Below are 25,726 nucleotides of genomic sequence, written 5' to 3' on the forward strand. Positions count from 1 at the left end.
CTTTCTGTGCCTATTTTCCTAAACTGAAAGAAATACAGATGAAGTTTGACTCTGGGTTTAAGGCCATAATCCCAGAATGATCTTCTGCCTTGGCCAATGAAAGTTTGTTCCATGAAATCTTATTAAAGAGACAAAGAATAAAAAAATAACCTTACTAACTAGTGCTACCAGCACAGTTTCTGACTTGGGATTTCACTGATGAAATTTGCATGAATCTTGACCAGAAAGTCAATGAACTTTCTCCATGAATTTCCCTAAAGAATAGTTTTGAAGACCATTAGGGTAATTGAACACTTATCTTGGTACTCACATTTTCAAAGGATAGGTATTAAACCCCAATGAATCTTCCTTAATTTCTAAATAAATGTTAAATTTTATCAACATATATTTACCCAACAATTAGAAGTATAAATAACCAATTTGGATGTTGACTAAGAATTAACACACTACAATCAGGAATTCAGAACATTTATTGCAAGAGCTGAATAATTGTAAATAACGTAGAACTGGCAAAGCAGTAACAAGGATAATTGTTTAGATATTTATTCTGTCAAAGTCATCAAACACCCCTCACAAACCGACAAAAATGTACTTCAATAAGCAATGCACCCCTACCCATTATTTTCCATTATACTGTGGAAAAATGTGAACTGCTATTTACAAAGTAATTTTATTTTTTGGTAAGAACAAATTAACTATCAGATTAGCAAACCTTTTTTTTTAATTTTTTGCTTTTTTTTGTTTTTTTTACTTTTAAATTGATGGTGAACCGTGGCATTAAGATAACTTCCACTTCTTTCAATAAAGACATTTTGTTGCATGCTATTTATTTGTTTAAATCATCTGTCATGCCTTAACAAAAACCTCCTAAGAATGTTCGAATTTGGATTTGTTTGCACGTGCAACTGAGATCTTATTAACATTAGTTGTCACTTTGTTGGTTTGACCTAAGTGACAATATGCTGGTACCTGCCAGGCATTGACCAACTATGATAACAAACAGTTAAACAGCAATAATTAGAGATTTATCCCTTTATTTCCCCCAACTACCCTACCTGGAGAATGTTCTGTTACATCATGAAGGCACAACACATTAAATATTTTGTGGCTATGGTCTAATAACACTTGTGTTACAACAACATTATTGTATATGAGGATCAACACAGACTCTGCCATTTCAACAAAGTTGTAGACACACATTTGTCCAATTGAAACTATTTTTGAATACTGATTTTTCTTCCATATATGCTAATTTTGATACATTAGTTTTACATGAGTGACAAGTACAGGATATTATATCACTTTTGATGGATAACAGTTTTCCATTACTCTCTCACTTAATGGTACTAATTAAGTGATTTTGCTTTTGCCTACTTTGAAAATAAGATGATAAAAAATAGGTTCTGAATTTCCAAGCTTTTGCAGAAGTCCTTTTTTGTATAAAGTTTTCATTTTTTCTTTCATCTTTATTGTTTACAGAATTCCGGCATCATAAGCTATCATAGGAGAAGCAAGATTTCAGAACCTTTTTTAAACACAAGTGCTTGAGATTGTTTGAACAATGTGTGTCAAGACAGACTACTAATGCAGAAACACCTCTCTGAAAGAAACAACAAAAGTAACAACAAAGAGGTAAATAAAAAGAAGGACAGAAGCAACCATAAAACACAGAATTATGCTACAACATTTTTAGGTGAACATTATAAGTACACAAAAGTTGTTAATAATAGCTTGCTTCTATTTACAAATACTTTAACACTGATTGACTTACAAGTGTCCACTAACGTTGTTAACAGCACGATAGGTTTAATGCTTATCTCTTTAAGTTTTGTTTGCAGTATAATGTCAAGTATAGCAGTCCCAGCACAAATCAATGACAAAAAAAAAAAAAAAAAAAAAAGCACAATTTTCTAACTGGATATGTTTTTCAGTCACTCTAATCCATGAAACTTTCTTACTTTCCAAATGCATATTCTATTGTTCATAGCAGCAGTCCAGGGTCAAAATAAAATACAATAATAAAAAAATTTGCACAATGGAGAGATCTCTGGAGAGTGTAATCAATTCTAGTAAACAAAATTGCATGGCTAGAACTATCTTCTCTCATATGTTGCAAAAACATTGTATTCTCCATGGTGCTAACACAAAGTTATAGGTATCCCTGCTAGAAGGGGCATAGTTGTAGAGATCTATTGAATACATAAAGCTCTGACACACACGGTATTAGCATGTCTATTTAAAGTTATTAGGTCCCATATAGCCTTTTCTTAGAGTTGGTGCTCCTTAGGACTCTCAGTAGCACCTCCTGCTTGCTTATAAGACTTCAGATTTGCCAGAGGAATGTCTGTCATGTGGCTGCCATTGTTGAAATGGCCTTCATTGGAGCCATACTGCTTACGGTCATTGAACTGGTTCCTGTTGCTGTCTTCTTTCCAGGCTCTGGTCAGGGTGTGCCCATTCACAAGCTTGTCCTTCTTCACCCATTCTTTCTGGGGTGCAAAGGTTGAGAGAGGAGATTTGGGGTGTGGATATGGACCCAAGCCAGGAGGCATCCAGCAATTATCAGAGTGACCCAAAACCAAGCACTCTTGAGTGCACATCTCTGTAGCTTCAGCTAATCCTCGGGGACCCAAAGGCCCATCTGCAGAAGACAAGAGAGAGAAAATAAGAAAAGAAAGTGGTTAAAATTTTCAATTAGAATTATCTTCTTAGAGAAAAAGTATGTTATTAGTGATCTTATTTTTTCATAAAAGTGTATCAAGTCAAGCAACTCAAAGATATATTTCTCCATCTTTTAAAGATTAACACAAAAGGAATCAAATTTGTTAGGGAGGTAAGATTGATCTATTAATATTTTCCTTCTTAATCCATTATTTAGTTATTTAGATCCAAAGACATAGATAGATAAAAAGACAGATATGGGTAAACAGGTATAACCATGATGTATACAGATATAACCATGATGCATACAGATTATTACTAATTTATATTCTAAGAAATCCCAGAAAAAAACTCATATTTATGATAAATTATAAAAAGTAGAACAATTTGTATGTGTAATATTAAAGAATATATAAATAATACAACTCCACTAAGTTAAAAAGCAAAATTACCACTTGAAACATAGCATCATTAAAAATAAATACTCTAAGTGATTATATAAAATATTGTTTTTTCTACATAAACACCTTATTTTTAAATGAAAATATTTTGTCACATTTTTGAAAAGTTAAATACTCATTTTAAAGAATAACTATTGTATCTTACTAACAACACACCTGGTCAGCTGCAAACATTCTGAAATCCAAGTAAAGAAGAAGCCATTTGCATCCAGACAGTGTTTAGTTCCCCTGAGCTTAACTATTTTCTAAATTTCTAAGGTATAAAACTGAAGCTAAATTGCAAATTAAATCACATGGAGTCTAACATTCAGGGGGAAGAAAGTGATCATAGAATTTATCTTCTACTTTTTTCACCAGCAGGCAATCTAGAACATACATTTTAACCAGGATTTCAAAAGTAAACTATTTTCTGACTGTTTAAAATAGAAATCAGCCCTTTACTAAAAAAACAACATAAGCCAAATGGTTAAGAAATAAATTGGGTTTCTTTGTTGCTGTTGTCTTACCCCCCTTGATTAAACAGCCACGTGATAGATAAATGATAGCTTGGAAATTAGGAATTGATTTTACAAATGAAGTTAAGTGGATAGGCAAGAATGCCTGAGGCATAAAGCATTTTCAAATGCAGAGAGTCATCAGAAAAAAAATGCAGAAAAAAGTAAACATACCTGCAAGTTTGCTTAGTCATCAATTTAAATTGCTCAATAATTGGAATGTAGGTCTTTGCTAAAACCAAAGTTAGCACAACTAATATTTTTAAACATCCAATAATTGTGAGCTTTCTATTTGCCTTTATAATATTCTAATTATTTCTTGCATGAGAAAAAAAAATTCCCACCGAGACAGGAAACAGTTGATGGCAAAGACCAGAGACAGCAAACCACAGGCAACATCAAAATAGATACAGAATGTAGTTTTCCTGGGTACAATGTATACTGCTTGGGTGATGGGTGCAGTAAAATCTCAGACCTCACCACTATACAATCATCCACGTAACCAAAAACCACTTGTACCCCAAAAACTATTGATATAAAAAAATTGTTTAAAAACAGAACAGATACTAGATGTGAAAAAAGGGGCTGAAATGCACTATTTCATATAAACTCAAAGTTTAGCGATTTTTTTTTATATCTAAAAGTCTTCCTTTTAGAATATCCTTAAAATTACTTCCCATCTGAACCATATTCCCATCCCCTCAAGAGCAAACAGTTTTATTTTGTTTAAACACATATTCATTACTTAAAACTTTTCCTCTCACATACCTCCAATGATTACTCACTTTTTTGGATATTTAATTTAAACTTCTCTATGAGCCTTTCTTTGCCCTCTACAATCTGGCCACATTTTAAAAGTTCAAACTAATTTCTCACTTTTAGGCTCCCTTAGGTGTACTCAGGGACTCTGCATTCACAAAGCTAACACATTTTGCTTAAACCAATCCATGCTCCCTGCATTAGGATCACAGGCTTAGAAGATGCTTTTTGCCGGGCCTGTTTTCATTTAATTACTGACCTCTTCAAGGGTCAGCTTATGTCCCACACACCAAAAGCAAGCTTCCATAACTCTACCAATTCATGCTTCATATGCACCTTGATTTCCACAGAGCTTTCTTTATTGATGAATAACAAATTTCCTAATTGAGCTCCCTCAACTCTTACCTTAATTCCATTTTTTGTTTTTTGGAGGGGGTTCCGTACATTTGCAAGTTTTAATTTTAATTTCCTCCCAACTAGATTGAAAATTGATGGAAAAAAAAATGGCACATCGGTCTTCTGATTCTTCATAGTGCTAAACAATAGTGGTGATCTACGAACAATGTTAATTGTTAATTAAACTTTTATGAGGTTGAAAATGTTCTGAGGATTATTAAAGATATCTCCTGCTTAAAGGCAGACCTAAAGTAATTATAACAGAAGACGCTGATTTCACAAATCTTACACCAAATGCTTCCTCAACAGCAAATTCCTTTGCCTAGCAATACTTTGTGACAGCTTATAAATGAATAATTTAACTTATCTGTTAAATATATTTACTCCTTTCTAAACATCAATGGAGTTAATCACCAATTTGATATGTAACATATCTTGAAGCCTACAAGCAAACTTTTAATCTTTACATTTCCAGCGTCATTAATAAGTTTTTTATTGTTAAAATCTCCAAAGAGAAAAAAAATTACTGGCTACCTCAGAAATGTCATTACATCAGGTTTTTATTGAGCTCATCAAAAAAGAGAGGATGTGCAAGACTATTTTAAAATTAGCCTTATGCAACACACCCTGCCATCTTATTAATTTAAGACATATCACTCAAAGATTGAGAATGTGTTGTGTGCGCGTTTATAAGAATATGTATACCTTAGGTTTTCAGCATTGAGTGACACATTTTAAGAAATACAATTTATCCTTTTAAAAAATATTTACAACCAACAACATTTATTTATTCCACGAACATTTACTGAGAATGTACTATGTGCTGGCACTGTGATAGGCACCACAACTACAGCCTTGAACAAAACAGATGTCAACACTATCCTCATGAAGCTAGGAGCTATTCTGGGAAACACATAATTGCCTTAAGAGCAGCGAGCTGAGAGGGAAGTAAAAGGTGTCATTAAAACGATCTGGGGGCCGTTAACTGTTTTAGGAACGTTTTTCTCTTTATAACTTATCAGATAGACTTTGTGCTAAGGTACATCATTTCTTCTTCAATTTCTTTAAACTTTTTTTTACATAATTGGCATTAAGACGTTTACAGTTACAATTTTATGTACTGTACAAAATCTTTAACTTGCAAAACATGAGTTTGTTTTCATTAAATAATATTACTTGTTCTTTGTACATTGTACTTCCCATGATTCATTCCTGTAAGTAAACTTGAAGGATTTTGATAAAGTCTATAAATAAATTTATAGAAGTTTTGTAGATTCGTAAGTAAGTCTTTCAGATAACTGTTTGCTGTATAAATTTTAAAGATCCATCCTCAGGTCAGCCACACACAATGGCACTCTAGATGAAAGGCAGAATTTTTTTGTTGGAGCTCTAAATGGGAGAAGCCTTTCAGGCAGAGCCATACAAGGGGCTGAATCTGGGAACAAGGTAACAACAAACTGGAGCTCTAGGGGACAGTTTATATATGAAAAACTGAGTAGGGTTAGCTAGGGTTTTAGGGCTCTCTGAGGACTGGCTAATTTGAATAATTTCTCAAGAACCAGGTCAAAACAGCAATGTCAAATTATCTAGTATCAAAGCATTTGCTTAGGGAGGTTGCTTCGTGACCCAGAAGTGTGAGATCACCAGAAGAGAACTAGAGAAATATGGATTTAGCTGCTCAAGAAGGGAAAACTGACCAGTCTCTAGACCGGGGCTCAAAACTGAGCCAAGACAGCAAAAAACAAAAACAAAAACAAAACCTATATACATCAATCAATCCATCAATAATCTGCTTATCTGCTGTGTATCATTACAGTATGAGCTGTATTGTTGGAAAATATAATTTGCTTTATGCTTTAAAAGTTTTTATTTTTAATTTTTGTAGTTACATGGTAGGCGTGTGTATTTATGGGGTACTTACTTTATGCTTCGGTAAGTTTTTATTTTGGGACATGACATTAAATAGGGAAAAGTTTAATTTGTTTCTTTGGGTCTCTATGTAATTCCCAGTAATTGCTGGGATATTAAGGAGAAAACAAAACAAAACAAAAAACAAAAGCCCAGTGAGTTTTATCATGGGAAAATAACAATGCTTCCATGTTTTCTTCCTTAAAGTCAGTGTCATAAATTGGTAAAAAGAAAACGTATATGTTTTTTCAAAATTCCATGATGAATTATTAAAGGGAATACATTCATTCGACTGGTCTCCTAAGTCAGTCCCTGCCCTATACATGTTTATAATCTGATATATGCTAATAACTGACTAGTTTCTAACTCATTTTTCTCATTTTTAGAAGTACTGACTGAGTTTTTATGCTTTTAAAAAGGAGAAAAACATTGTTTTAAAAATGTTATTAAATATTGAAATTTTCCAAAATATGATTGAATATAATCTATAGTTCTCCATCAATATACAGGGTTTTAAATCTCAGATGTTTGCTAATACTGCAAAAATTATATGCACTAAACTATAATCCTTTTTCTTTGATATATTTTTATTACTATAGGTAATTATATTAATTGATGAATAATATTTGTTTTTCATTCATACAGTCTCTCAAATATTTATTAAAACCTAACATTCATCATATGTATCATTGTACTGGATTCTTATTAGATGTTTTCAGATTTTGTTTGTGTGTGAGTGTGGTGTGTTTGTGCATGTGTAATCATGTGCATCTGTGTTTTTTTCTGTTTCTCTATTTTTTCATAAATTTTATAATATACTATTTGTGCTACATCATAAAATATATGTGTAGAATCCTGATCAGGATTCCAAACTACTTATAAATACTTTCTATAATTTTATCATTACACCAGTTTATTTCCTTTCTTTTAAAATAATTAAAATAATCTATCATAAATTTTTTAAACACTGAAATATTTATTGATTTTTTTTAACTCAAATTCTTTGTTGCTTTGCACAGTCTTTAATGTCTGAGTTTGGTTATCCTTGGGTTTGGTGTGTATAAAATCGCAAGTGCAAATAACACTGTGCAAGCCATCTGTCTGCATTTAAATTTTGAAAGCAAAAACACAAGCACATAATGAAAAGCTTCTGGAAAGTTGTTTCAGTTAATATTTATATCAGGTCTCAAAATTCATCTTCACACAACTCATCTTCTCGTTAAACACCAAATAAAATATTTTTCAAAGTTTTAGGCATTAGCAGCTCTCAGACAGGTGCCTGAATTACTAACTTTAAAAGATGCAAGTTTAAAATGTAAAACAATTCAAGTTAATGGAACTCCAACTATACTTAAGTAGTAGGATACTTGAGTGGTTCTTGATGTCATTTTACTATAACCGGAAGCAGAACTGTTACTTCATTGATTAATTCACTGCTGTAATTAAGAAATAGCTTCTGGCCTGTTGACCACCTACCTTTCTATCTCATTATTTGAAACCCTTTAATACCAAAGCTAGAAACTGGCATTTCTTTAAAAAAGCTATGGGACTTTTCACATTTCTGGTTAGTTTTCATACTGTATGAAATTTTCGTCTTTTCTATGAATAAATTTTTCTTAGAATTTTTACTGTTAGGTAAAATAAGTTTAAACAGACTGCCAAAATTGGTTTGTAAAATAAATAAGTCATTTTCATATAATTTAGGATCAAATTCATCACATCTCACTCCATTTTTCATTTTGTTCAATTTTTATTATAGACAAATTCTTCTTGGATGGAATACACATCTGACTGTCACGTTATAATATTATTTTTGTAGTAAGAACATACATCACTATTTTTATGCAAAACGTTTGTTCCTAAGTTCCAATTTCACTGTATTTCTCCAAGACTTTGTGCTATCATGAGTGTCTGTTACGCAAAGACTTGTGCACTCCCAAACACTTTAAAATGAAAGATGCATTCCACTGATTTGGATTTGCTAAAGCAGTTTCCCTGACATTTAGATATAGTGATGTTTTAAAGAAATTTCCTTTTTTATGTAAACTTTTACTCTGTAATTTTGCTTTGCACTTACAGCTATTGATATGCTCAGCAAAATCTTAATCTTCATACTTGTTCTTTGCCTTAACCAATCTTTCTATAATAAAATTTCGGGGAAACAAATATTCTCATTCATTCATTTGAAGTTAATTTTAGTATCTCCAGAATACTAACACAACAAAATTTAGTATTTTTACTAGCTCATTTTATCCCTCAATTTCTCTCTCTCTCTCTCTGTGTGTTATTTATTTATTTTTTGAGACAGTGTGTACCAGCATAACATTTTTTTGTGGATTGAATGGAAAGCTAAAACTATAGGTTTATGTAAATCTGGAGGGACCTGAAAGAAATGTCAGAGGCAAATTTACTTGATAGACACCCTAATATCCACTATTCTACTCTATGTTCTATATTTATTGAACAGTTGCTATTAAAAATAAAATCCATTAATTTGCCTCAAATCTAAACATGGTAAAATTAATTTCAAATATGAAAGTTGGCATGAAAACCAGGAAATAGTTCAGCATTGCCCTCATGCCCTTTGGAGACTGCATTACTATTTCAGACCACTTTATTCTATGCCCACTTTATTCTACGCCCAATCAATACATTTAAATGAATGTCATAAAATAATAAATAGATGTTTAGTTATTACTCTGCTCTTATTATACAGAAAACCAGCCAGAGGGTGTGAATCTCATTGCCATTGTATTCAGATTTTATATGAAATCATATAGAACAGTTATGTGGACAGTCCAAATCCAAAGGTAAATATGACAAATTTGTGTGTACTTTGGGGAGAAATGCTTTCCATTCATTTCTTCAATAATTTCTGATTTAGTTCATGTTGGATTCAAAAGACTATTGTATAGAATATCTAAAATCAGAATCAACAGGAAAATCTCAAGACACAAGATCATTATAGATAGGCAAACAAATAAATAGATTTTAGCCCTAGTAGAATGATGAATTGGTATGGACTTTAAGAAAGTAAGCTTAGACTCCCTAGCTCCCAGTCTGTTACCTATAAATTGAGAGGATAAAAAGGCTAGATTTTGATGCATGCCCTCTATACATTCTTTTATTCCTTAATTAAATATCATTGTGGTTTGTCATCGATACAACATGAGAATCAAACTTTCCAATGCTACTTCATTTCAGTAAAGAAAAGCCCAAGAGAGAGCAAAGAAATGATAAATCAATCTATTGTTCAGATAGATTAGGCTAGGCATGGTGGCTCATGCCTGTAATCCCAGCACTTGGAGAAAAGCATGGACAACACGGTGAAACACCGGCTCTACAAAAAATACAAATATTAGCCAGGCATGGTGTCATGCGCCTGTGGTGCCAGTTACTCAGGGGAACTAAGGTGGAAGGATTGCTTGAGCTGGGAGATTGAGGCTGCAGTGAGCAGTGATCGCACCACTGCACTCTAGCCTGGGAGATAGAGCGAGATCCTGCCTCAAAAAAAAAAAAAATTACTCTAGTACTGAGGTCACATTTAGATTTTTGAGTCTGAAATTATATTTTGAATAACTACGTTTTTAAATGTAAATAAAAATCTAGTGGTTCTATCAGAGTTTTAGATATGCATTTGTGAATGCATCTGCAGTAACCTTGAGAAACAAACGCACACGAATCCACAGCACCAGGATTGGACAAAACCTCTGGTGAACAAGTAAACAAGGATTAAATGTTTTACACATTTCTCATACAGATTTCTTCCTTGGTCACAGATGAAAAGTCAACATTTGCAGATGGAGACAGTCCAAATACAATAACACATGGCCACGCCAAGCAGGGAATTCACTGCCAGAGAAGATATTGCTATTTGAACAGACTTTATGGCTCACGAAGAATGAAGAGCACTTCCTTGTACATCTTCAGCCTTCTTCTGCAGGGCATGAAAATAAGCTGCCTTTTTCTCATCTGCTAAAGCTAATTGCTGTAAAGAAAAGTTTCTCTGATAATTTTATGTGCTATTAGTATTTTACATTGCAATCCATTGAATGACAATAGTCCAAAGAGACAGACCTTCATTATTCAAACTAACTTTCAATGTTTAAGCAAACTGCTTGATGTGGAACATTGTATTTACCTTATTGCAGATCATATTTACTTTCTTCTATAGTTCATCATTTCTTGTATTAGTATTTCACGTTTTTCGTTTCAAAAATTCATTCATATACTGCTATCTCCTGAATTACTCTCCATTTCTTGCAATTTGCATTGTTTCTCAGACAAACTTGGTAAATCTAATTTGATGTGAAGCACATTTTAAAGTGCAGACTAAGGTGTTAAGCAGTGAAGTAATAATACTTTAGAGATTAATTTTCAGGCTGAAGTCCAAGTGAAAAATAAGCCACTTACATAATATTTTGTCCCCTTTAAAAAGTGTTGCAATTGCGGGTCTGAATACAGGTCATACACAATAGTTGTACACAATGTTATGAAGCAATTTGCCTTTCTACAACTCCACTGTTTCCTATTCCAGGGATATTTAATCAGATGAGAGCAGGAAAAACTGATGACGTTCATTTTCATGACTGTGGTCTCTGACAATTTCTACCCAGGACACTAATAATATAACTTCAGCCTTGTTTCTCTCCTAGTCTCTGGGTTAGCGTTTCCACTTCTCACAATCATCAGAGGTGGTAGAGACTTGCCCCAAGTGATTTTAAGCATTGGATAAATGGGGGAAAATACTTTGCTAAATTAATAAGAATTTAAAGACATAATAATTTATATACTTTAAAAGATGTCTGAAAGATTATATTTTAAATGGAATAAAACATCAGATATGGAGTCCATGTGATCTGTAGGTATACGTGTGTGTATTTACACCTGGACTGTCTTACCATCACTTTAAATTAATATATCACAGCTCAGTGCTTCTCAAATGTTAATATGTATATGAGTCACCTAGGAAAATCATTAAAATGCAGATTCCAATTCAGTACATCTGATTGGGTCCTGAGTTCCTGCATTTCTAACAGTTCCTTAAGTGATTCTGCTGATGGTGTTCAAGAATCACACTTTGAAACGCAAGACATTTAGAACTTACCTGTCTGCCTTCGCTCCTTTCCCAGTGGCCTAAACTAATAATGTTTTCAGGCTTCATCTTGTATTAGAGTTCACTGGAGAGTTTTAAGCACACAAATAGTTCTCATCAACAAATTCTGAATCGGTAGGTTTGGGGGGTAAGTCCAAGATCCAGCAAGCCACATTCTCCAGATTTTCCTAATCCATCTCTCGCCTTCCTGTTCAGTTTCCTTTGATGGTACCACACCCTTGCCAGATCCCTAAATGTTAGAATGCTCAGAGCTCTTTATCTGCACTTCACCTATGTGAGCGCACGTAATCACTTGGTCTTACACAACATAAATATGTGGATTCCCCAATTTATATTTCTAGCCCTTAATCTTTCTCCTAGGGACAATATCAGTATATTTGACTATCTACTTCTCAGGATTATTGGATTACTAATTGGCGTTTTCAAGTTACACAATTCTTGCATTTTTTTAGAAAATTCCCCTGAATATACCGTTCTTGTTTATGGCACACTGATGATCTAGTTGCTCAATGCAGGAAAAAAGGTATTTGGAGTATTGTCCTTGACACATGTTACATAAAAATCTAAAATGCCTCTCCTATCAATATTTTCACCCTAATCTCTGCGACTATGAATATGATAAGATTGAACCAGTGATTGTGTTGAATTATATGGCAAAGGGGATTTTGTAGATGTAATAAAATTACTAGTCAGTTGTGTTTTAGTTAATCAAAAGAGATTGTTGGTAGGCCTAATCTAATCACATGAGTCCTTTATAAGCAGTGTTTTCTCCAGCTGGTGGCAGGTGGGAGTCCAGATTCCAAGGACGGGAAGGATTCAATTGGCAATTGCTGGCTTTGAAGACAAAGGGACTGAATAAAAATGATGTGAGAGCAGCCTCTAAGAGTTGAGGGCACCCCCCCACTGGGCAGCTCACACACAACAGGTATCTCTGTCCTACAAACACAAGCAACTGGATTCTGGCCACAATCTCAATAAACTGGAAGCCAATTCTTCTTCAGAGCCTCCAGATAACAGTCTAGCTCAGCTGACACCTTGATTTCAGCCTTCCGAGACCCTAAGCACGTCAAGCCCACCTAGGTTCATGAGATACTAAATGGGTGACAACTGAGACAATAAATTTGTGTTGCTATAAGTCTCTAAATTTGTGATAATTTGTTACATCTGTTTTTTACTCAAATCACATAACCAAGCACGTAGCAAGTCCTTTCGTCTACCAGCTTCCCTGCAAACTGCATGGCCCAAGCCACTCTCTTTTTTTTTGTTTTTTTGAAATGGAGTTTCGCTCTGCCACTTAGGCTGGAGTGCAGTGGCGCAATCTCGGCTCACTGCAAGCTCCGTTCCCCAGGTTCAAGTGATTCTCCTGCCTCCGCCTCCTGAGTAGCTGGGATTAGAGGCGTGTGCCATCACGTCCAGCTAATTTTGTATCTTTAATAGTGACGGGGTTTCTCCTTGTTGGTCAGGCTGGTCTCGAACTCCCGACCTCAGGTGATCTGCCCTCCTTGGCCTCCCAAAGTACTGGGATTACAGGCGTGAGCTACTGGGCCCAGTGGCCACTCTCATTTCTTAACAGGACTTGCTTCTTCAACATTTTCTCAACATTCTATTCACCAATCTCTAGCATATTTACATTTGTTTCCTGTTGCCACGGAGACAAATTACCACAAACTTAGTGGCTTAAAACAACCAGCATTTATTTTTCTACATTTCTAAAGGTTAAAAGTCTGAAATCAATCTCACTGGGCTAAAGTCAAGGTGTTGAGAGGGCTGGTTCCTTCTAGAAATTCTGAGGAAAGGATTCATTTCCTTTATTCAGATCCCTGTGGTCATCTATGTTCCTGGACATGTGACTCCTCCCTCTATCTTCAAAACACATCATTCTAACCTCTGCTTCCATCATCACATCACCATCTCCTCTGACTCCTTCATCCTTCTTACTGGGACCACTTTGATTACACGGAGCCACCTGGATCATCCAGGATAATCTTCCCATCTCAAAATGAGATCCTTAACTTAATCATGCCTGAAGGTCCTTTTTGTCATGTATGGTAAACATATTCACACATTCTGGGGACTAAGACATGGATATATTTGGGGGACTATTATTCAGACTAACACAGTATTTAAAGCAGAATGCCTCACTCCTCTGCTTCCAATCACACCTGGGGGAAAGCCATACTCCTTTCCATGGCCTAGAGAGCCTCTCATGATCTGGTTCCTGCAGAGCTTTCTAATCTCATACCTCACTTCTTTCCCTGTACTTCCCTGCTCTCCCACACTGAATTTCTTGCTGTGCCTTAAACATGCTTAATGTAGTCTCAGGGTCTGTGGATTTGGTATTATGTATGCCTGGAATATTCTTCTCCTGGGACTTAGATTCACTCCTTCACTTCATGTAGGTGTCCTCTCAAAAGTCAATTCTTCATAGAGGCATTTCCTTACTTTAAAAATAATGATATCCTCTACTCAGTCAATTTCTATCCTCTTTTTCTTTTCAAGACAGATTCTCACTCCGTTGCCCAGGCTGGAGTAAAATGGCGTGATCTTGGCTCACTGCAACCTCCGCCTCCTGGGTTCAAGCAATTCTCCTGCCTCAGCCTCCCAAGTAGCTGGGATCACAGGCACGCACAACAACGCCTGGCTAATTTTTGTATTTTTAGTAGAGATGGGGTTTCGCCATGTTGGTCAGACTGGCTTCGACCTCCTGATCTCAGCTGATCCAACCTCCTCGGCCTCCCAAAATGCTGGGATTATAGGTGCCAGCCACTGTGCCCGGCCCGCTAGCTTTGTTTTTCTTGATAGCACTCATCACTACCTTTCACAATATATTTATTTGTTAATGGTCTATCTCTCACACTAGAATATAAGCACCATGAAATCACACACTTTGCTTTTTTCATACATCTATGTAGCTATGAAACAACATCTCTTTCTATGGCCTGGCACATTGCAGATAATTACTAGATATATTTAGAAAAAAAAAGTTAGCACTGAGTCTCAGACTGGTGAGCCAACAGAGAAACTGCACGTAAAACATTATGTGGGAAATAATTTTCATCAAGAAAATAGTGAATAACAGGAACACCTCTAACCTGTACATGAGAAACTTTGGTAAGAATTTATAGCATAATATTTTTAATAATATTTGGAATGTTCAAATGAAATTAACAAAGGCAAAATAGCTGCATTCAGATCACTTATCTCCCAGCTATTTTGGAGTTAAAGGAACTGGGAATTCCCCAAAGTAAAATATAATTAGGTTGTTTCTTGTATCCCACCTAACCATTTAATCATAATTTCTTTAACCATCAGAGCTTTTAGTCTTCAGAAATCCAGATTCACAGGATACATAAAAAAACATTTCCTTACAGCCTAAAGATGCTAAAATAATTATTAGTAATTATTCTGAGACAGAGCTCTGATGAAATACAGACAACAGTGCAGAATTTAGTCCTTTGATACAGGTATATTCAAGTAAGTGGGAGGATATTTAAGAAAAAAAAAGATGATTAGCAAATTTATTGAAAACTTAAAAGTAGTTTAGATTTTTTATAACTATATTGGCTTACAATGATAAGGGATGCAATTACTTTTCACAAAGTTTAGGGGGAAAAGGTGACTTTTTAATAGGCTAATATGTCATTTTAGTGTACATGTAGAATACCATTGTGAAATACATTGCTTAAATTCAGCTGTACATAAAGAAAAACTACTCTAAAATGGGAAGAAATAAAATGTTATATTTTGAAAGAATCTCCTAAGGGAACTGTTGAAAATGCCATTACTCCGTTATTGAAAATGGCCTGTATAATAGAGTTTGTAGAGAGAAATTTTGCCCTCTCAGGGTGATACATAGGAGGATTACGTTTTCCAATCTATAATGTATGTTTATCTCTGAACACACCTTGCAAATCCAGGGAAATTACTTCATTAATATGGGTTCTTGAAAGGTAAATTTCTCTCTTAAAATAATAAATATTGCATTTGATTTTTATAACATCTATATACATTTTGCAGAGATTTTTCTGCAATCTTTTCTGCTCTGTTATTGCCAATCATCAACTGCTATTTTTTGACAAAAGAAGAGAAATTGTGTCTCTTATACTTTAGTTACTATTTTATTAGTAGTGTGACGAGCAGTCCCAAATATTCAATAGATACAATGTTGCCATATTTATCACAGACAAACCATTGTCATCACACTTTTATACAAGGCATGAATTATTTATCATGTTTCTGAAATGTAAAAATTTTGTTGCCACATCAATATGCTTTTCAATAATCTTTAAAAATCTCTCAAGATGAAGATAAAATTTGCATGCAAAATTTTAGGAAAGCCTGTATTACCCTCAGAATAAAATATCTTAGTTAATGTAAGGGAACAAAATGGAGGCAGAGGGAGAAATTGCCATGAAATCCTGTATCTAGAAGAAAACAGTCTTGGTGCACAAATAGACCTTGTCTCCTGAAGGGTTATCTTTTTGCATCATCTGGGTTATTTCCAATAATTTCTTCTGAAAAGTTATGGTTAATCACATTTGCTTTCCATCTAGATTTGCTTTCCCTTAACAATTAAATATGCTTTATTATTTTCCAAACTGTCCTATTTAAATTACCCATCTTCTTGGTATAATAACTGGTAGTGACTTCTCTGATAAGCTTATTAATATTACAATGTCATTGACCAAAAAGGCTATAATTCTCTGGAAGGATACCTACACTTCAGTAAGAGTGTATTAGTCTGTTTTCACACTGATATAAAGAACTGCCCGAGACTGGGTAATTTATAAAGGAAAGAGGTTTAATTGACTCACAGATCCGCATGGCTGGGAGGCCTCAGGAAATTCACAATCATGGTGAAAGGCAAGGGGAATCAAGGACCTTCTTCACAAGGCGGCAGGAGAGAGAAAGAGTGTGTGTAGGAGGAAATTTCAAACACTTATGAAACCATGACATCTCTTGAAAACTCACTATCATGGCAATAGCGTGGGGAAAAGTGCCCCATGATCCAATCACTTCCCTTCCTCGACATGTGAGGATTACAATTTGAGATGAGATTTGGGTGGGGACTCAGAGCCAAACCATAGCAAAGAGCCTTATAAAGCTGCTTTAATCCAAATACAGGGGTTCTTGAAGCACAATGGCAGATGAATTTGACTTTGTGGTAGAGAAGGCTTTGAGGCATTTATCAAATCACAATGTGAAAGCATGACTCCTCCCTGTGAGGTGCCATGGCTTGAGCATCTTTCAGTGTGCTGGTATAAAAGAAATGGCACTCAAAGGTATTAATCGAAAAGAGTTTAATGAAGGAGCTTTTGTGGCATGTGGGATGGTGAAATTAAACTAATAAGGATTTAGTGAGGGAGACAAGGACCTAAAAAAGTAGGAAACTATCATTACCCCTAGGCCTGAAGGGGCAAGAGGAGGGTGAGATATGCCTAGAACGTTGAAAGAGCTATGGAGGATTCAAAAGAATCTATCCAGGACACCAGAGAACGAAGAAACAAGATAACTTGTAATATAAAAGTCAAAAGCAAATGTGGAAAAGTTTTGTTTTTGCTATTTTGAGAATCACCTGGTATAAAATCGTTACATGTTCTTTAAGATAACCTTCCAATTGTTATCCAAACTGTGAAGACCTAAATGGTCTAAACATAATTTCCAAATTCCTTTGTCATCCTCTACCATTAATGCTGACAGGCACAATCAACTTAGAAACAATGCTTCCTATTACCTATAGGTAATATGCAAGCCAATTATTAAGATAATAAGTCAAAATAGAAATTATAAAACTTAAAGTATCCTTGTGAGTTGATGAAAAGTGAGCTAGTGAAAATGAAATATTCTATTGTCTTTAATATTTTAGTAAAAATTTTTGAAATGTGCTTTATATATTTAACAAACACTGGGGCACCTTGCAGCATGAAACATTACAAAATAACTAATCTAGTTTTGTATTCATTGGAAGTAAAAATTTATGCTGAATTTATAAATCGCAGTCTCTGTGTCTTTTTGATTTCATGCTGTAAAGTATGTTAAGATAAGTAATTCCTTTTTTAAGTTCTTGACTTGGCCTCTGTGCCTCAGTCTACCACATTAATAAAATCATAAGACACCTGGCCCTTGCCAAATATTATCGATACTGCTTAGGATGTCAGTCTGTTTCTCCCTAATAAAAGTGAACTGCACAGTGAACCTTTATTTTTTAATCTAGATGACAGTCAAAGGTTTCAAGATCTGTGAACCTTTGGCAAGATTTATAAAGTTAAGCTGTTGTCTAGAACAATTGGCTTCTGTTCAAAATCAATCACTAAGAGTATTTTTTATCTGTCGGAAACACTCCCAAATGTTCTCCCTTTCAGCATGAAATGTAAATGGAACACCAAGAAACAGCATACTTCATGGCCATGTTATAACTAATGAATTACTTGGGGTATGTATCTTGGGAGAATCTGTATCTATATGTATCTACCTATTTATTCATAAATAAGCTATTTTAGGGCTACCTTGTTGACGGTAGTATTATTTTAGTTAATATAACTATATTAGGTGGGTCTTAATTATAGTTCCGAAGCCTCATTGATTAAAATGTGACACAGGTGATAGAGGATGAAATGGTGTTATTTGACTAAACAGACGATTTTAAGATCATCACGTATAGCTTGCATGTTCTCCCTTTAAGCAAGGCTACTGGGGACCAAGTTTCTTTTCCTTTCAGAGTGTTTTTCGCTAAATCTAAAGCCTGGCTTCTTGGTAATCACTGTTATAGCCACTACTATGTATTCTCCTTTCAATTGGATATGCTACAAACACCTCAGGCAGAGCTTAAGACATATACCAGGCCTTGCTACACAGTCTTAGCTTATTGGGCTCCTGAAGCAAACTGTAAATATATACCAATGATTAAAAACGGCTCTTCAAGTTCTATGGCATTAAATTGAAGAAACCCAAAGTCATGAAACAGGAAACATACCCAACTTTTTCCTCAGAAGCTGAATGCTAATCTGCCATTAGATCTCTCTATTTGTTATAAAATAACGATGTAATGATTTTTTTAATATGCTTGTTTGCAGGGGGTGAGCAGAGTATAAACTAACTCATTTTAAAATATGAACTAGAAATCACAACAGCGAATTACATTTTCCTCATATAAAGATGAGATTTTTAAAGATGGAATCCAGGTGATTGAGCATGGATGATCAGTGTGATGCCAACAGCAGATTTGAACTGATATAAACTACATTTTTCGGTTGATGTTCCTCACTACTACCTTAGGAGCTAGTGCTCTTTGAAAGTGCGTTGTTTGGCTGGCTGCCTATCTCGGAGCCTTTTGAATCCCTGAGACGGTCTGTTAAATATACTGAAATTCAAGCCTGTTTTCATTGGTTTGTTTAATTAAAATGGTCACTATAGATGAGTAGGTCATGTTTGTAAACATACAGAGCATTTATTTAAAAACAAAACAAACAAACAAAAATTCTAATTGCTCATGCCAAAAGATGAGCAAACCCTGTGTTTTCTAATTCTCTATAAGAGTTAAAGTTACTTTTTAGTGTTTTCTCTTTCAAGGCTGCTTGAAGTTTCTTCTTTGGATCTCACTGTGGAGTAGATGCTTTCTTTCTTGTCATCCATTCTTTGTTTATTTCCTTGCTTGACACCCCAGGGTCCATTTTGCTTAGCTTCAGTGCCAATGGACTAGAATATGCTAAGCCTGTGATGTGACTTCCTCATCAACTTTATTAAATTTAAATTATATGTGAAGTGGATAAAATGATATAAATTACATTGACAGAGCCATACATTGTATATTTGGATGCATGGGGGGGTGTGATTATTATCATTATTATTATTCTTTGAAATTGATGCTAAATTGGTGTCACATTATGGTTTGCTGTTTTCTTGAAGGACATGCTAGATTTTTGCTTTTAAAAATTTCTTTCTATGAGAATACCTTCTGGGTTCAGAGTACTCAAGTCCCTAACAAAATATACCAAGTGAATGGAGAAAAGCCAAGCCATTCCATTCCCTCTGGTTATCTCAATGACAGGTGTAAATTAACCTATGATCACTGTGGTTGGGATGATCAGTATTGATTGTGAAAATGGCCACAGCTCTGTTTCTCATACGTTGTCTATACTGCCTACGTGTTTAAAGATATCAATCAAAAATCTGACACGGTTAAGTTCAATTTGAGTGGCAGCACTAAGGGATCTTTAGGGACTGGAAAGCAGGCTGGATTTAAGGTAAGCTGGCAATATATGCCTGTTTATGATTTACCATCTTGCACTGACACATCTTTTCTCAAACCATCTGCTTCCTTCATATCATTAGAGAATCAGGCACAGGCCACATTGCCTCTGTTTATTTAACAGCATCCTTGTTGGTGACTGCATGATAGAATCCTTATTAATTCAAGAACTTGTTTTTTCAGATAGAAAGATACTCTATACAGGCATTGGAAATTATATACTCTAAGAATCAATGACATGAAATTTTCTGAAGTAGATCCAGTGATTTTATAATTAGTATTTATTGGACATTTTGATTTCATTTATGTGGGCACGTATATCACTCCCAGCTTTGCTAACAAAACTAGATGTATAAAAAACATCTTTATATATTTCATGTTCAAATGCATTACAAAAAAACTATGTTGTGGTAAAGCTTTCTGGCTCTTTTTTAAAATTCTTCTAATCATACTTAACAGAAAAATTCTTTCACTGTGAACTGTGATATGTTATATGTTTCCATTTTTAAAGCAAAAATATAGTTTTAACAGAACTATTAAAATAAGGAAGGAAAGAGCTACTGCATTTCCAAGCATTCATATATTCAGTGTTTTCCTTTCTTGACAAGATTAGCAGTGCAGATGTTAATTATGATATATAACATGACTCGTCAAGATACCTAAAATCCTTGGTCTCTGGTTCTCTTTTAGGTTTGATGACTGCCTTACAGAGAAGAATAAGGAAATGTACCTCTAAGAATCATTTGAAATGAGTCTTCATATCCTCCCAAATATTTTTCAAGAACGTTTGGCACTACTTCAAAAATTAACTTTAGGAAAGGAACTATTATCACATTTTAAGAGGGGAATTGCAGTTGCACTTAAACTAGAAACTTCCACTTGGTGAATTGAATTATTAAGGAATAATTGCAGAAGAAAGAGTAAGTCATTTATAGGCAATAATAAGCAACAAAAATATATGTATATGTGCATGCAAAAAGTTATGGCAAAACTAATACGATTTTAAAAAATCATTGTGTTCCTGAAGAAACAAAGAACTGGTTTTCTTCTAAGGAATTAGAGAGTTTTGTTTCTTTGGCTTCTTTCTTGTAATTTACATTATTTCTTTCAAAGTGTAGATTTTGTGGGCAGTGTGGAGATTCTTTTATGGTAAACAGATTTTTATTTTGTTTCCTTTTATTGGTTTTGTTTTGCTTTGGAACTTTTTTTTTTTAAACCTATGGCGGCATCACATCTTAAGTAGGTTTTAAAGTGAGTAATGAAGACAAAATTCAAGTATAGTCAAAGCTATCCTTGAAGTGCATTCAGGATGTCAAGATGCTCACATTTTAAGAAGCATGAGCTCTGAGGAAACACATACACTTGTCACCCACAGCAGTTTACTCAGGGGCATCTGCTTAGTATCCTTGGAAGGAATGACCATCAGAATCATCTGGACTATTGAAACTGTCTCTCCTCTCTGTCTAACTTTCTTGGCTCAGCAAATACAATTGAAGTTGCATCACTAAAATGTACATTGCCTATATATGCTGTGACTTCACTTTGTAAGAGAAGAATTCCTTTCTGGCCACAATTTTGCTCTAGCTCCACCCTCCTCTTCTTTTACTTTTTCTAAAGGAAGACTATTAGAGAGGAAGACAGATGAGCTGTGAGCAGAGTACTGTAGACCAAGACAGCAAACTGTGAAAGACCATGGGAAACCCATGAGGCTGGAGCTTCCTTTTGCATCTGAGAGAATACCTTAGGGGTCCTGCTATATAACAATCCTACTCCACTATCCTGCCATCTGCTCCCCTTCACGAGACAAAAAAGGTAGATCTATTGGTGAATATTGTAGACAAAACCAGGTGTTTTTGAACTGTCCAAGAGAAACGTTAGAGAGCATTCCCCTTAACCCCATTACTTCCATTAGGAAAAATGGGTTAGAGGGATAAAGTGACTTGCTAAAGGTCACAAGTTACTTCGACCTAGGATGAATTTAGAGCTTCTAATTCCAAAAACAAGGCCACATGCTGCTGCCAGTTATTGATAGGGAATATTAATTTTAGATGAATAATGGTAATTACAACAAGCATGACCAAAATAAAATAAAACTATATGTGCCAATTACAATAGCCTAAAGTGAAAATGCAGCCATTGGCCATTCTATGTAATAAAACATTTGAAAAGGTAGAATAGGCAGTGTAAGAGTGGCACAGAAAAGCTAATTGCAAGGGGAAGTGTAAAAGAAAGTTAAGTTTCCTAAGCAAGCAGAGCAATTAATTTTATAAACACAGAAAGACATCATCTATAATCTGGAAATATTCAAAACATGTAGATTAATATAATTCACCAAGTTTTACCACTGTAGAGTTCTGTCACCAATATTTTCATGTTGATCATCAGAACCTTAAAGTTTTACTCATGCTAAAATCAAGTAAAACTGGACACATATGCAAACTTAGAGCGTCTGTCATCTCTCACTTCAATTGTGGGATACTAGATGTCAGTATCTAGCAATCTAGATCTAAAATATTTCTATCTAAAATTTGACTAAGTTATAAATATTGTACCCACTATAACTCATGAGAATATCATTTATTATAGTAATAATATAGTAACAATATTTTTCACTAGAAATCTGTTACACTGCTCAAATTCTGGACAACAAAACAGGTGGGGTCCCTGTAATACAAACTTGATGTGTATTTTTACAATGAATTCCATAGCTAGTTTTAGTTTTATATGAAACATATTTGCCATTTCATTCTAGCGATGGATGTTGTGTTCTTTGCTGAGGGAGAATAGTTATTCAGAAAGCTATTCTATTAAGATGAGAAGGATAAGCGCTGGTCTTTAGGTCTCTAACTGATTGCTTCCCAGCTCCATGAATTAAGGTTAAAAGGCACTCATGATGTCTCTGGGACTTATGACGAGTTTTCTGTATCCTATGAGATGGGGGGAGAAAAGTTTCCAGAAGCCAAAATAATTTTAAGGGCAGAGATAACATTTGTGTAGAGTTAAACTATGTCAGCCTATTCCACAGTTAGAGCTGACAAGGTTAAATTTCTGATTTTCTTTTATTAAGTAAGCCAGCCTTCAGAGAGATAAAGGATGCCTTCCTGTACATCATTTCAGAATTTACTTAGACTAATGGTACTTAAGAATGATCGTGTGCACTTGCATTTACATATCACACATATTTTCTATAGGGTCGCTGTTGCTGGTACATATATTGAATCCAAGCATACATCAATGAGAGGTCACTCTTATTCACAATTTTTAAAGCTAAGGCTTCTGGTTGCTATTAGTGAATACAAGTACTTTCAAATGATACTCAGAAAAAATAGTCACAGAATTAGATTAACTATGTGATCTTGTGTTTATGGAGTTTGACTGAATTAAATAGCTTTGAAGCACAGGTTCATTACAATCGTAATGAAGTAAAATTGTCAGATCATTCCCACCTCCTATTCAGAAAACTGACAGGAAGTGTGGCTTATTTTTCCCTGTTATATGTCTCAGGTACATTATTCCTCTCATTACTCTATCAAACCTCCGTCCAGTTTCGGGTTGTTTCATATCCAGAAATCTCCAACCGCCTTGTTTTTACTCGCCTCTGGCTTCTCACATTTTTAGTAGTCTGCTCTAAGTACGAGGACAACAAAATTATTTTCCTCCTGTACCATCTTGATTACGTCTTTATATGGCTTAAACCAGGACACAGGTGGATAAAAATTATCAATCCTTTCTCACTTACATATATGTAACCCCAGCAGTGTTCTCTTGACTGTGTCTCCCCAGTATTCCATGTTTCCCCATTATAAACCTTTTGAGATTGAGTCATGTATTTTATATTGTTTTATAAACATACACATTGACACCAGAACAATTTCATAGATGTGTAATGTGTTTTCTTCTTCTTCTAACAACAAAAACAAAAACAAAAACAAAAACAAACAAACAAAAAAAACCCACCAGAGTCTTGCTCCGTCGCCCAGGCTGGAGTGCAGTGGTGCGATCTCGGCTCACTGCAAGCTCCGCCTCCCGGGTTTACGCCATTCTCCTGCCTCAGCCTCCCGAGTAGCTGGGACTACAGGCACCTGCCACCACGCCCGGATGATTTTTTGTATATTCACTAAGGACGGGTTTTGCCATGTTGACCAGGCTGATCTCCAACTCCTGGCCTCAGGTGATCCACCTGCCTCAGCCCTCACACCTGGGATTACAGGTGTGAGCCACCGCTCCTAGTCACATAATGCATTTTAATTCATGATAATTATATTCCTGTGAGTGAAAAAAGGCCAAAGACATCTTGAAATTTTATCCAATTTTTAAGCTTTTTACATAAAAATAAATGTATGAATTTAAGTTTAAAAAACTATTAAACATATAAAACAAAATGCCTCTTCTTCCCCACCCAACTTAAGCACAATGGCTTAGTTTCAGACCTGCTGCTTATCATTCAGACAAGCACAATACTTATAAATCTGGGCTTCTTGCCTCCAAACGAGGAGGGTTTTTGGTTTTTCTTTTTTTTTTTTCTGTATTTTGTTACCTCTCCAAGGCAGTCCAAATTGTCTTTCTTAATACAATTATCTTTCCAAAGTTTAAGATACGCTTTTGTATACGAAGCCTTAGAAATAGCCTTATCAAACTCTGAAGTAAATACACCAAGTCACATTACTAAGAATGTATTGTGTGTTAGTTTGCTTTGGATGCTAAGGAAAAACCTCCACAGTAACCCTGTTGCCAGATCGACACGTGTTAAAGTTATGATATCAGGGATCTTTTGTTGCTTTGGCTAACCTAAATCCCCCATGCTGTACCATAAAGCCCCAGTATCTAGTTCCATATTTGGCGGAAAGAAGGGTAACAATCTGCTACTCTTTCAAAATGTACTTTGAATTACTTTGGTTTGGGGACCTCACCTCCATAAATAGGAGAATGGGAGACCACTTGGTGTAGAACTTTGAGAAGCAAAAGGGATTATTTTGTTTAGAACTATGTCCTTTGTGTGTCTTCCCTTTTTCCTACATGTACCATATTAACACTCTTTAAAAAATATTAACCTAGGAGTAACAAAAATATGCACTATGTAAGTATGTAAAACATATCCTCATGAGAGGCAGTGTGGGTTAGAGCTCTAGACTCAATTTTGAGCACTAAAGTTCAAATACCTGTGCTATTATAGGAGTGGACATTGGAGGTCTTATGTATTTTCTCTGCACTTTAAATTCTATATCTATAAAATTATGAAGTATAATACCTGATGCATTATGAGGCTATTTGTGAGCATCAAAAATCAAGTGGATAAATGTACTAGGTGAAAATTGTATGTAATCATTATAAAGTAAAATGAAGGATGTATAACCAATGCATCCCAATTCTTATACTCTATCTCCCCAGCTGTGAAAACTAGAATGAACTTATTTTGTTTATTCCTGCCTAGGTCTTTAATCTCTCTAAAGCTATATTTCTCCACAATCCTTGGGACTGATTTGGTATAATCTGACATCTAATTAATAAGCCTTTAGTTACTTATTAAAGATCAATGTTGAAAACACAAATAAAATATCACTAACTTTTCAAAGATCCTATTAAGTATCCAAAATGGATGCAGGGTAATCTATAATTAGTTATTGCATAAAACTCATCAGTCAGTTTTTAATCTTCAAAGATTTACTCTCATCAAGGACAAAAA

The 25,726-nt window shown here is 34.8% G+C and overlaps 1 protein-coding gene across 6 annotated transcripts in view; it reads right to left on the minus strand.

Moving 5' to 3' along the window:
• Positions 1-452: 452 nt before the first annotated feature.
• Positions 453-25,726, minus strand: part of PCDH9 (protocadherin 9) — a 915,902-nt gene continuing 890,628 nt past the window's right edge. For all 6 annotated transcript variants that reach the window (XM_008952801.6, XM_003827460.7, XM_008952800.6 and 3 more), the window contains one exon: positions 453-2,641. In XM_008952801.6, the coding sequence (XP_008951049.1) occupies positions 2,268-2,641 (374 nt within the window). In that variant the 3' untranslated portion in view covers positions 453-2,267. The remainder of the gene's footprint in view (positions 2,642-25,726) is intronic.

The sequence above is a fragment of the Pan paniscus genome, chromosome 14, assembly GCF_029289425.2.
Source record: "Pan paniscus chromosome 14, NHGRI_mPanPan1-v2.0_pri, whole genome shotgun sequence".
Classification (NCBI taxonomy): domain Eukaryota; kingdom Metazoa; phylum Chordata; class Mammalia; order Primates; family Hominidae; genus Pan; species Pan paniscus.